Genomic DNA, 12,007 nt, shown 5'->3' on the forward strand with positions numbered 1-12,007 from the left:
TCCTTCTCAGCTCCAGAAAAGCCTGCACAAAGGAACACAAGCAAGTAGCTGTTCCTGTGGGAGCTGCCATCTGAACTAAACTTAAAGGAAGCTTATCATCTTTCCCCAATTCATTCTCTGTTGCCATCAAGAGAGGACATGACAGAGTTCTGCCTCTGCCTATTACTTGAAAACTAGTGTTAAAGCTTGGACAAGAATTGTATCAGTTAACACAGTGCTACCCTTGCCAGTGGACTATTTCTTTGGTCAAGCACTTCTTATTTTGCTGCCTAGATAGGTGTCTCTAGCAGAGGCTCATTCTGTGTGACTGGACACCTTCAAGCACAGACATGCGCTCCTGTGGCTGCTCTGTGTGCTGGAGAGCAGTTAACCCTGGTATGCAGACAAGCCTTTTCTGATAGAAGGAGGTGAGGTGTTAACACAACCACAGGTGTTTGCAGCCACAAAATGTGGACTGGCATCTTCTGCCTGGTCACAGCCTGTCACAGAGATGGACATTGCCTTCCCATTTATCCCACTGGTCTAGGCAAGTTCAACTAAACCTGTCATCCTGACAGATGGTTGTCTGACTTGATCTTACCCTTCTGAAAGGTGGTGAAGAATCCACAGCTTCGTCCATTAAATCTCTTCTACAGTTTCACTATGCCTACCACAGGAATGTTTTGCCTTCTGGCTAATCTGAAGTTGTCTTACTTTGATTTTATTCTTCATCTTCCTCATCCTCCCTTTCTGTTGCAAAGCTCTGTATTTCCCTTTTTCTCAGACGCTTGGGGCATCCTCTGCCTGGGAGGGCTGCTGCTGAAGCAAGTTGCTAGACAAGGGAGAGTAGACCACCAAGTGCTCTCCCTGTGCAGACTTGACTCGGCAAGAGAGCAGTCCCCAGTGCTGTCAGTCCAGACAGTCAAAGGAGCAGACACCCAAATACATACGGACTGTCCTCCCATTTCCTGTCTACATTCTGACCCTGCTCTCTTTCCCACCCTCGGAGATTTATCTGGGGAGTGATTGGGTTACAGAATCAGAAATGCATCAGAGGGTCAATGAGGGACTGAGAAGGATTTTTGTGTGGACACATCTATGTTCTACTGCGTGAGAAGATGTTTCAGAGGTATGGCCAGTCTGGAACCACTGAAGGTTTCACTCTATGTTGGTGGGTGAGGCATGCCAGGAAGCTCATCCCCTGCTCCAGATACTCTGTGCATAATAGGAAGAAGTAACGGCTGAGAGACATCCATAGATGCCCTGGGTTGAGCAGGTGAGGCACAGAGCAGGACCTGTGTAGGGGTGCAAGCAGCAGCCTGAGGCTGGTCCAGCACCCACAGTCTTTGCTCCTCCTGCTCTTGGCATCAAATCCCACCCTGCAGAACTTAGGGCTGGTGCTGAGAACCAAAGCAGCCAGTCTGCATGTGCAAACCATCTGGAGAGCAGACTCCACTGATAAGCAGGGTCACGATGCACCCAATGGCTTGCCCTAGCTGACCTGTGTTAGTGGGAACCATGTGGGAAGGGGCAGGATTTGGAAGTGTTTTGGAGTTCTGCAGAAAAGCTGGGAGAAAGCTGATAAATAGCAAGTCTCAGCCAGCTCCAAGCCTAGACAGAGCCCAAGCATTCCTGAGGAGCTCTGCAGACCAAGCAGAGCTTGCTTAATGTCAAAGAAAAGCCATTTCTGGGCAATTAATTTGAAATGAATGTCTAAAAGGAGTGAGACTGGATGGAGCTGTGCCAAAAGGACTGCACAGTGTTGCAAATACTGGACCTGACTCAGGGCTACACTAGAATATGACTCACATCCAATTATGAGTCAAGACAGCCCTGGAAAGATGGGTTGAATTATCCCACTGCAGGACTGGGATAGGGGCATAGATACCTCTATACCTGCCACATTAATACTAGGCCTTACTCCCTGTATAGAGCTGATCTGCACTCTCTGAGACCAAGTGCCACGTCCATCTCAAGCTCTCCTGGGATACGCACTGTACACGCTGTGATGGCCTCTGTCCAAGGACCAGTGTCACACTCCATTCAAGAGAGTCATGGTCTTGCTTTGGAGACACTGCAGCTGAAGCTGGGGCATGTCCAGACACAGAGGAGAGGAGCAGAAGTGTTGACAAGTGTCTCAGAGAGAGTCCCAGAGGTAGCTTCATGTGGGCAAACTTAATTTCACTGCCTTCTACAAACTCATGCTTTTTGCTTCTCCCATTACCAAGCCTCATCTTCTCCTATTCAGATGCAGGGGCAAAATAAGGATGTGTTTATTTGTTCATGCTGGTTTGTTTTCTGTTAGTCGCCCGGCTGCCTCTTTGGGCTGAGTGCCCTCCAAGATCATATTCGGACTAAACCTAAGGAAAAAGGAATGCAAATGGAAAGCTTTTTGATACAAGGCAGAGCTTGCTTGGCCTGCCACAAGCCTCTCTCCCAGCACCTCCCTGAGTGGCCCCTAACTGATGGCTGCGCCTTTGCAGGGACCAAAGGTAGTGGATCAGCTCCTCTCCTTCTGCCTTGTCTTTTGTACCAGAGAGCTGGGATCATTCCCGGCCATGAGAGGGAAACCTCTGTCCCAGGTCTCACTCTCAGTCAAAGGAATGGCTTTCTTCTGTGTATACTGAGCCTGTGCCACTGCTTTTTCAGGCAGCCTGGTGCCCATCAGCTGTTGGGACACCCACACAGTCCCACAAATTACAGGACTCTCTGCAAGGACAGCTCTAAAAATATCCAACCATCATAAATTATCCTGAAACATTGTTTTAAAAATAGGCTTTGAAATGACTGTTCCTCTTTGTCTCCTGCTAGAAGATCTGCTGGTGAAGAAGCCACTTAGCTTTCCATATGTACCAGCACTGGTTGCAGCCAGAAACTCATGCTTCCTATATTCAATCCAAACCCCTGCTGCTTCATGCCAAAACAGACCTGGATCTAGGGCATCCACACCCAGGTTTGCAGGGTCCTTAAGAGACATTGTCTAGTGCTTGCCAGAAGCTGGCAGAACACCCAACCACAGCCAATTATCATTGCCCAGCAAAGGAGCAATGTGGCTGTGAGAGCACAAACTGAAGGAAAAAATGTGGGCTGTATTTGACAACAGTGGATCAAGCCCAAGGAACTGCCAGTTTGGCCTTATACATGGAAGCAGCTGGAGCCTCTGCTAAGAGATGTGCCCAAAGCTGTGCAGTGTGCATGTCTCATGCTCACCATTAGCATTATCTTCAGTCTTGACAGGCACGAGGGGGCTCTGGGGAGCAGAGTCTCCACTGAGGGAGTAGCTGTGCTCTGCCTGGATGCCTGGAGTGGGTGGATCTAGGTCCATATCCAGCAGTGGGTTCTTCTCAGCCAGTACTGGGTCATCAAAGAAACTGCTGAAGAGGTCGTTGGAGAAATCCTCCATGTTGTCGAAGTGATCCAGGTTCTCTGAGAAATGCTGGGGGAAGACAAAGAGAAAGCATTTGTGTCAACTCCAAGAGGGATCTGAGAGCCTTCCTCTGTACTGGGAGGCAAACCTCAGCCACAGCCCTTTTTGGATGAGAAAAAGCAGTTCCTATCCCTTGCCTGCATCAGTTTGATAAAACCACCTTGAATTAAGATAGAAAGGGCTGTGGTGCTGGACGTCTTCTCTGCCTGTTTATCTATGCCACAAACACTCATGCAACTCTTCTGTATTCTCACATCTCCCCCTTCCTCTGTGGTACCTATCTTTGGCTTCCTAGCATCACTTCACTGTGACAACAAGCAGGATAGAGCGCAAGGCAAGAAATCCCTGTGATGACAAAATGCAAGTGTGGCAGAAAATCACCATCTTCAGCACCTGTCCTTGGTGACACTTTCTCATGCTCTCTGCCAGCAGCAATAGGCACTCCGATGCCCCAGAGAACATTAACCCAGCTGCTGATTTCTATCAGAGGCAAAAAAAAAATCAGTTGGATCGACATAACAGGAAGACCCCCTGTTGTATTTCATTTCCTCTGGGATTTCACAGCCCCTCTGTGGACCATATGAGGCTGTCCTCCAGCCAGATAATGCCTCTGAAATTCAGCTCCCCGATGAAGTTTAAACACTACAGATGGGCTGTTAACAACAAACAATCATCCCACTAATCATTCCAGTAACAGTCAGTAAATCTGGCCAGTGCTGCTGCAGAGCTGGGCTCCTGATGCTGCAGGGAACCTGCTTCCTTTGAGGCATATCCTCCTATTCAGAAGTCAAATCACTAACTTTTCCATTTGCTACAACAAAGCATTGGTTGGGCAGGGAGAAAAATGGTGGCTGCCAAACACCAGCTGAAAAATTATCCCATTTGTTGGCAGATTGAGGCTTCTGGCTCAGGGAGAGGAAAGAAAAGACAGATACATTCAAGTGACTATATTACACAGACGGAACTGTGTAACTTAAATGAACTGGAGAGAGCTCGGCAGACTCAGACTGGGTCCCCCTGCCTGGAAAAGCATCTGGGTGGGGCAGAAAGGCATTGAAAGCAGCATACTGAAATACCAAGAGCAACAGGGTATGGATGAGAGAGAGGGGTAGAGAGCACACAGGCCCTAGGCTGGAGATACAAATGCCAATGAATTCCAGTGTGAGAGATGAGCTCAGGAAGGAGCATGAGGTGTGCGCAGCACTAGAACTGAGGGAGGAGTTGGCCAAAGGACCCCGGATGCTGGAGCTTGCAGGTTCCTGCTCCTATTTGTTTTACCTGAGCACAGTACCACTCTGTCAACATTACGCTGGCTGTCAGAGTGTTGGGGTGAGGCTGGGGAGTGAAGCAGCTGAACAGACCCACACTTCCCACCAAGCAGAGGAGGGAAACAGTGCCCTTCACCCTCCAACTTCACCCCTCAGCCACTCAATGTAAAAACTCAGATGCCCACAGAGCATGCTGGAAGTGGGGGGAGTCCCTGACACAAGGTTTCCCTCCCTTTGCTTCCTTCCCACTTGTCCTGTCCTCCCATTGCCAGGAGTGAGCCAGCGCTGGGAGGGCAGACACTACATGCGTAGGTAAGGTGGAGAAGGCACACTCATGCTAAATCCCAGTGTTGAGGCCCTCCCTGGGATGTCTGGGCTGAAGTTTTCTCCACTTGTTCCCATGCCGGAAGCAGAGTTGGCAGGATAGCTTGGTAAAACCTACCCAGCCATTTCCAAGTTGCCTAGAAGCATTTCTGCCCTTGAATCAAACGACAGAAAACACCTCCCATCTGTGCTGAGCACAACTGTTTTTCAGAGAGAGCTGAGTCAGCAGATGGAACTGGGTTAGATATTTATCTTTAAAAGCACTGGAAAACCAGGGTTTGTCCTATCCTTCAGCAAGGAGGAGTAAAGAGTTTGGAGCATTAACCCCCGAGAGTGCCCGCTAGTGTAGCAGCTGTTCTTTGTCTTGCTTTCTCTAAACAACACAAGCAAACACAGGATGTAAATATGACAGCCTTACGGTAAGGGCGAGAACGCAACCACAGAAGTGAAGGGATTCAGAGATTTGGCTGCCAGCACACCACGAGAGCACAGCAGAGCCAGGATCCAACAAGAGGCACTCAAATCAGATGTACTGTTTTAATCAAAACTACAACCACCTTGGAACCCTGGAAGAGGAGCAGAGCTGGATGGACAGCTGCAGGGAGAGCTGCGACTGCCACATGCTTCCCATTTCTTTCACAGCTGTGTATTAACAAAGGCAGAGTGGGAGTGAAGAGAGTCAAGAAGGTGCACTTATGCAGTAGTTCCACATATTTTAGCAGTATCCCACCCATGCTTAGAACAAGGACCTCTTGATCAGTCAACTGTCTTCCCATTGTAGGATGGAGGTAAGAGGCAGGGATGTGTCACTGGTTTTACTCTGAGACATTAAAAAATCTCTCCAGCAGCAGCTATGGGCTTAGAGCTTAGTAATGAGTGCAAGGGGCTGAGTATTGGAGCCTTAACATGAGCATTGGCATTGGCAGGAGTAATGGCATATTTTTGATTCTTCTTTAAGCCACCACACAGCAGCCTTCCTGGAGGACCTCACTGCCTGGAAGTGAGGATGAAGGCAACACTGTTTTCCCAGAGATGTTCTCCCCCAGGAGATGGAGACCTACAGCACAGTCTGGGAAAAACATGGGTGATAAGCAAAGATTTCCTGGGAATCCAGACATTTTGGGGCATGTAGCCCAGTCTAGGCTCCTGGGTCCTATCCTCCAGTGCACCTAAATACTGGCAAAGCCTTCTCATCGAAGCAGCTGCCCTTCAGCTTTCACCAATCATACATATACTGTTCCAACATTTCCAGACACAGAGGATGGGAAGAAGGAAGCTAGCCTATAGGATTGGGAATAACTATAGTTACTGTCAAAGGGGGCATCAGACATCAGGCACACTCAAAGAGGGAGAGCACCTAGAGCTGTCACAGAGCTGGAGGTCAGGAGGCAGAGGCAAGGCGATGAAAGGATAAAGCAAACAAAGATCATGACATGGCTTTGTAGCTGTCTATATCCACAATGGAAACTACAGGCCAAGCAGGAAGCTAGCCACCATGTCCCATGAAGACTACTGTGTCTCTTGGGTTGGCTCTGTTCTCTCCTGATGACAACAGGTATTAACTTTAGATTTCAGATTAGTAAAGACAGCCGTGCATGCATGCAACCGCATGGTAACAGGAAGATGTGTTCTCTTGTCCAGATCCAACTGTGATGGGCATAGTGGGGAGCAGCCCAGAGCTTATTTTGGATAGATGACATCAAGATGGCTGCTAAATAGTTTAGATCAAGCCTGCTAACCCAGAATATGCAAACTCTGTCCCACTCTCATTGGGGGAGCTGCTCCTATCTGGCAACACTTAGAGAAGGCTTCAGCTGTGCTTCCTTAATGCATGCGAGAGAGAAGGCTCCAGGGAGCTGCACATCCCAGGGTACGGTGTCACAGGCCCGTGTGGATCGTGGCACATCATGGAAGGGTCAGTGCTCTAAGTTCCTGAGCGACAAAGAGGAGCAGGTTTATCACCTGACCAAATGGACTATAGCTTTCTCCTGGCTGGAAGCTCACATGCCAAAGGAACTGCTGGGCAGCCACTAGCCCTCCCTTCTCCCCCACAGCTAAAGGCCTTCATGTGCTACCAGAAAAGACCGTGCTGGGCTTTGGGAAGACTTTTGCCAGTGCTGTGGCACTTGTTGGTCCAACAAAGAATCCACAGGATTCAGATATGAATGAAGGTGGGATGGACAAAGATTTATGATCAGAGCAGGGTGATCCTCTCACAGCCTCTCAAAAGCACCTTCCAGCCAGAAGAAGATCAGTCAGCTCCAGCTCCTCAGAGAGCTGGTCAAGAATTTCCAATCGTGACAATGAAGGACTCTATAACTCTACTGAGATTCTCCTTTAAGATATCTCAAGTAGCTTTCACACATGGACCTGGCTTAAGCAAGGGAGACCAGTCAACTGGGAAACATGATCTTTACCATCCTGTCCCAGAGGGAGTGGGTGTGAAGTGTACTGGGGGAAAACAGCTTCCAGATGGGATGGGAAGCTCACAGCACAGTCTCATTTTGCATTATTTGCTCTTGCTATCTCCCCCTCCCTTTCACACCCTCCTTCCTTCTCTTTCTAACTATGCTCCAAAGCCAAGAAATAGCACGTGTTTCCAAAGCTGTATTACCAGTGAGCGGTCAGGAAGGGGGCAGCCAAGGGACAGAAACGCAACGGCGAGGATGTTCTGGATATCCTGATCCAAGCCCCACTTCTGGCTGCCCGGCCCCCCACATCAGTTCTGGGAGGATGGGGAGGCAGCACCCAAATGGAATGAGCCAGCATGAGAGGTATGGGGGCAGGCAATGACCACCACATCCCCAGGTTCATCAGAGAGCCCTAAGTTGCTGTGGTGCCACAGGAGAATCTGCTGGGGCTGAGGCCACCTCAGCCATGGGGAAAGAGTGCAAATCTGTCAGCTGCTGGCTCTTGCTCCCTCCCACTCCTGGTTGACCGACACAAGCACTGACTCTTCCAAACATATTTCCACCACATGTTTTCATCCTGACCTCATGCTTAGGGTTGTCTAAATAGCACACTGTATGTGCGTGCGTGCACTCCTCATTTGAACACCCTTTCCTGTTGTACAACAGTTATCCTGGGAGCTAATGTAAAGCATCCAGATATTCCAATGCAAGCTCTCCATCTCCCCCCTATCCAGAGCTGGCATTATACCTCTGGGGGTCCCAAGAGACATTAAGCCTTTTCCCCTGCCCCACTGTGCATGGAAGGCCTTAAGGTGTCACTTTTGTAGCCCAGTGGCACCACACATGGCTGAGGAGGGAACGTTTTCCTCTCCCTGGATTCACTTCTCTGTGGTCACCCTGGCTGTGTCTATCCCTCCTTTTCTCTTTCACGCTTCCATCCTTGGACTGTGACTTTCCCCTTCCCACCTCCAGCTGAGCTGTTTGGAGATGATCTCCCGTCAGGATCAGCCTGGTTCTCACAGCCTCCCTGCTCCCACCACAATGGTCTCGCTCCAAAGAGAACGCGGCGAGGGGCTAATCCAGCTGGGCTGCAGCCCAGGCCCAGGAGACGAAGGGCCTTTGCAGGTTGGAGGTTGTGCTCGTGCTGGCACGCGGTGCAGATGGGGAGGGGATTCTTTTGAGTTTTCTCTTTTCTTTTTGAAAGTATTTTTCCTCTTTGCTTGCCAAGATAAATCTCCTGTCCCAGCTGTGACATCTGCATTTCCCTTCTCTGCTTTCACTAAGGAATGAAGCCCCCTGCACTCCAGCTGCACAGCCGAGGTTTCCTTTACATTCCAGGAAAGAAGAGCCCGTACACTCCAGACAGTCCTCCTGCTCTCTTTAAAATACAGTGGATTCTAGACCTTATGAAAGGGAAGATCTTGACAGCGTTAACAAGATCCAGGCAGGATGGACAGATGCTGCGCACGCTTCTCACAGTCTAGTCAGTGCATGTGCCCCCCGAGGGGCACAAGGGATCAGCCAGCCAGCTCCTGGCTCTCCCAAACCCCTCTGTCCTGACTCGTATTGCTCTTGGTCTCTCCCCTCACAACACCACAGCTCCGTGCTGCCATTCTACTCCCTGGATAGCTCGCCACTGACCAGGTACCCCATTGCTTTCTGCATGGCATGGCTGAAGCACCCAAACCATGCTAACCCCACTATTTCCCTCCAGCAGCGGGGCAGCATCCTGACCAACAGCACCCCCCAGTCCTTCTCAGAGATTGTCACCAATGCCCCCGTCACGTCTTTATTTGTCAGCTCCCCTGACACCCAGCCTCCAAGTGATGGAGGATTTGACTGAACCCGATCTGGAACCAGGCCCAGGATTACTGCTGTCTGTAGAACAACGCAGAACGAGAAGCAGGAGAGGTTATGGCCATGGTGGCCTGCTCCCCACAGGCCTGCTGTGCCATTACTTCTCTCTCCTCAGACCAAAGGTGCCACAAGCCCTCGGTGGCAGAGGCCGCCATGTCCTCGGTGCTTTGCGAAGTCCCAGCAAGGCTGAGGCACAGCTCGCTGTGGAAACCTCCTTCCACCGCGCACCCGCGCCAGGGACCTGGATTTACAATTTCCAGCCCCAGGCGCCACAGGACCTAAGGAGGGACGACACACAACCGGGGGAAGGCGACTGAGGGCACGGCGCCCTGAAGGGGGCCAGCAGCACTGCGGGGCCGCTGAGCTGCCCTCAGCCATTGCCCCCCCCAGCCCCAGCCCCGTGAGGCGCTCAACGGCCGCCGCGGCACGCTTCCAACGGCCGGCAGCCGCGGCCGCCCATTGGCCGACACCGCCGAGCGGCGGCCAATGGGAGGCGGCTGCCAGCGGGGCCGCGCGAGGCGGGCGGGAGGAGTGCAGGGTTAGGACGGAGCGGCCGCGGCCCCTCAGGCACCGGCCCCGCTCCTCAGGGCCCCGGCTCCCCGCGGTGCCCGGCGGCCGCACTGCTCGGCGGGGAGCTTGGCGCCGGAGGGGACGCCTCGCCTCTGCCCCTCCGTGGGTCTTTCTCACCCTGCGATGTCTTAACGAGTGCCTCAGAGGACATTGCCTCGCTGGGAAGATGCCGCTTCGGGTGCACGCTGCTCCCACGGTTTGCAGTGATCTCTGGCAGGCGTAAAGGTTTTGTGAGGTTCTCCCCCCTCCTCCCGTACAGCTGCAGCGTGTGTGTGTGGAATAATGAGGATCATCGAATAGAATCATACAATCAAGGAAAAGACCTTTAAGCTCATCCAGTCCCACCGTTCCCCAGTACTGCCAAGGGCACCACTAACCCATGGCACTGAGGGCCTCATCTACACGGGGTGTGAACACTTGCAGGGATGGTGCCTCCACCACTGCCCTGGGCAGCCTGTTCCAGTGCTTGACCATGCTCCCTGTGAAGAAATGGTTCCTAATATCCAGTCTAAACCTCTCCTGGCACAACCTAAGGCTGTTTCCTCTTGTCCCATCACTTGTTACTTGGGAGAAGAGACTGACCCCACCTCACTACAGCCTCCTCTCAGGCAGTTGTGGAGAGCAATAAGGTCTCCCCTGAGCCTTCTCTTCTCGAGACTGACCCTCCCCCCCAGGTCCTTCAGCCGTTCCGTACCGGTCTTGTGCCCCAGACCCTTCACCAGCTCCATTGCCCTATCAGCTGACAGAATGAGTGATGCTGTTAACGGCACACACCCCATGAGGACCATGTCAAACTTCTGTGGCTCCGTTTGTGAGCTGGCTGTTCACTGGGGAGGAACCTCAGGAGGCACTCAGGAGTGGGTCTTTGACTTACATGGGTTTGCCCATGAAGGAAAACAGGAGATAAAAAGGTCCATGGAAAGCTGAAATCTGACAGCCTGTGGATGGGTTTCCCAGTGGCTCAGAAGGAGGCACCAACAGCACTTGCTGCTGCAGTGGCAGAGGAGTCTGGACACTGGTGTAGCCACTGGGATCGATGTGCTCAGCATAAATGGGACTAGCATCCACCATGGGCAGTGATGTGGGACAGGCTGGAAGCACCCTGTGAGGAGGAAGACTGTGGAGCGGGGCAGAACCCAAGCCAAGGTGATTCAATGTGTCAGTGTGGCCATAGTGGTGCGGCTCTCTGTGTGCCCTCAAGCTGCCTGCAGATGCCAGAGTGCAGAGCAGGTATGCCCATGCTAGGGAGGAGGAGGAACATGTCAGCCACCCCTAGGGCAAGCAAGGCTCTGCTAGCCCAGGGTGGAAAGCATCTACAGTACATTTTGCCTGCTGCACAAGACTTGCTGAATCTGCAGAGACAGGAGCACCTCTCCTCCCAGCAGCAGCACCCTGGAGGATAAAGAGGAATGCCTCTGCTTTCCAGCAAGCTTTTTGCTGCGTGTATGCTACATATGCAATGAATGTCCCACATTTCTTTTGGCTTACAGCTTGCCTTGCAGCTGACTCTGATAAAAAGAGTATTAGACCAGGACTTAAACCATAAGCAGAAGTGGACACAGCCCTCTCAGGGTGAAGCATGCAGATTGGCTGCTCATTAGGTATCATTTGGCAGATTTGGGGGTTATTTCTAGGAGTCCATGAAAGGTCAATAAAAAGTCTGTCCTTCAAGGACTTTCTTGAGCTCAGAGAACTGAAGAAGACACCTGGGTGCTGCACAACAAAGCTGCCTTTATTTCTGAGCCATTGTGGTGGCAACCGGGCTGCGTTTGAACACACATCTTGTGGAAAGTGTTCCCTGTGGGAATGCAGGTACCCCTGAGCAAGCTGGCAGGGGCCTCTTCCTCTTTGCTCCTTCCCAAGCTGAGGTCACTTACAGCCTTTGGGCAGAGACTTCACACAAGCAGCAGCTCTGAGAGAAGTTGTATCATCATCACTGCCCCAGGTCACTGCCCCAGGTCAATTGGTGCTTTACCTCTTTGTGTTGACTTGGCAGCCTCAGTAGGCTCCTGGTGACACCCGGACTCCACACCGTGATGGGGGACAGGAGTCTCAGCTGCTGTAGCATCAAGAGGAGGAGGTTCATGTGAACTTTACCTCCTTAGGTGTGAAAATGTAAACCACCATCTTCAAGAAGGCCCATTCTGCTGTTACCCTGATCCACCTCCACC

At 51.5% G+C, this 12,007-nt stretch overlaps 1 protein-coding gene across 6 annotated transcripts in view; it reads right to left on the reverse strand.

Moving 5' to 3' along the window:
- The window catches only part of CREB3L1 (cAMP responsive element binding protein 3 like 1), a 49,243-nt gene that overhangs the window by 21,903 nt on the left and 15,333 nt on the right, over positions 1–12,007 (reverse strand). For 4 of the 6 annotated variants that reach the window (XR_009744929.1, XM_061462250.1, XM_061462249.1 and 1 more), the window contains exon 2: positions 3,190–3,415. Coding sequence is in view for 5 of the 6 variants with exons in the window: in XM_061462250.1 (XP_061318234.1) it covers positions 3,190–3,415 (226 nt within the window). In the remaining variant the exon portion in view is untranslated. Of the gene's footprint in view, positions 1–3,189; positions 3,416–3,543; positions 5,760–8,375; positions 9,166–12,007 lie in introns of those variants that run through there. The other 2 variants (XM_061462252.1, XM_061462251.1) reach the window with 2 other exon arrangements.

Source organism: Pezoporus flaviventris, unplaced genomic scaffold (assembly GCF_033815535.1).
Source record: "Pezoporus flaviventris isolate CSIRO_AGI_PZ_B2104156 unplaced genomic scaffold, CSIRO_AGI_Pfla_v1 ptg000035l, whole genome shotgun sequence".
Classification (NCBI taxonomy): Eukaryota; Metazoa; Chordata; class Aves; order Psittaciformes; family Psittacidae; genus Pezoporus; species Pezoporus flaviventris.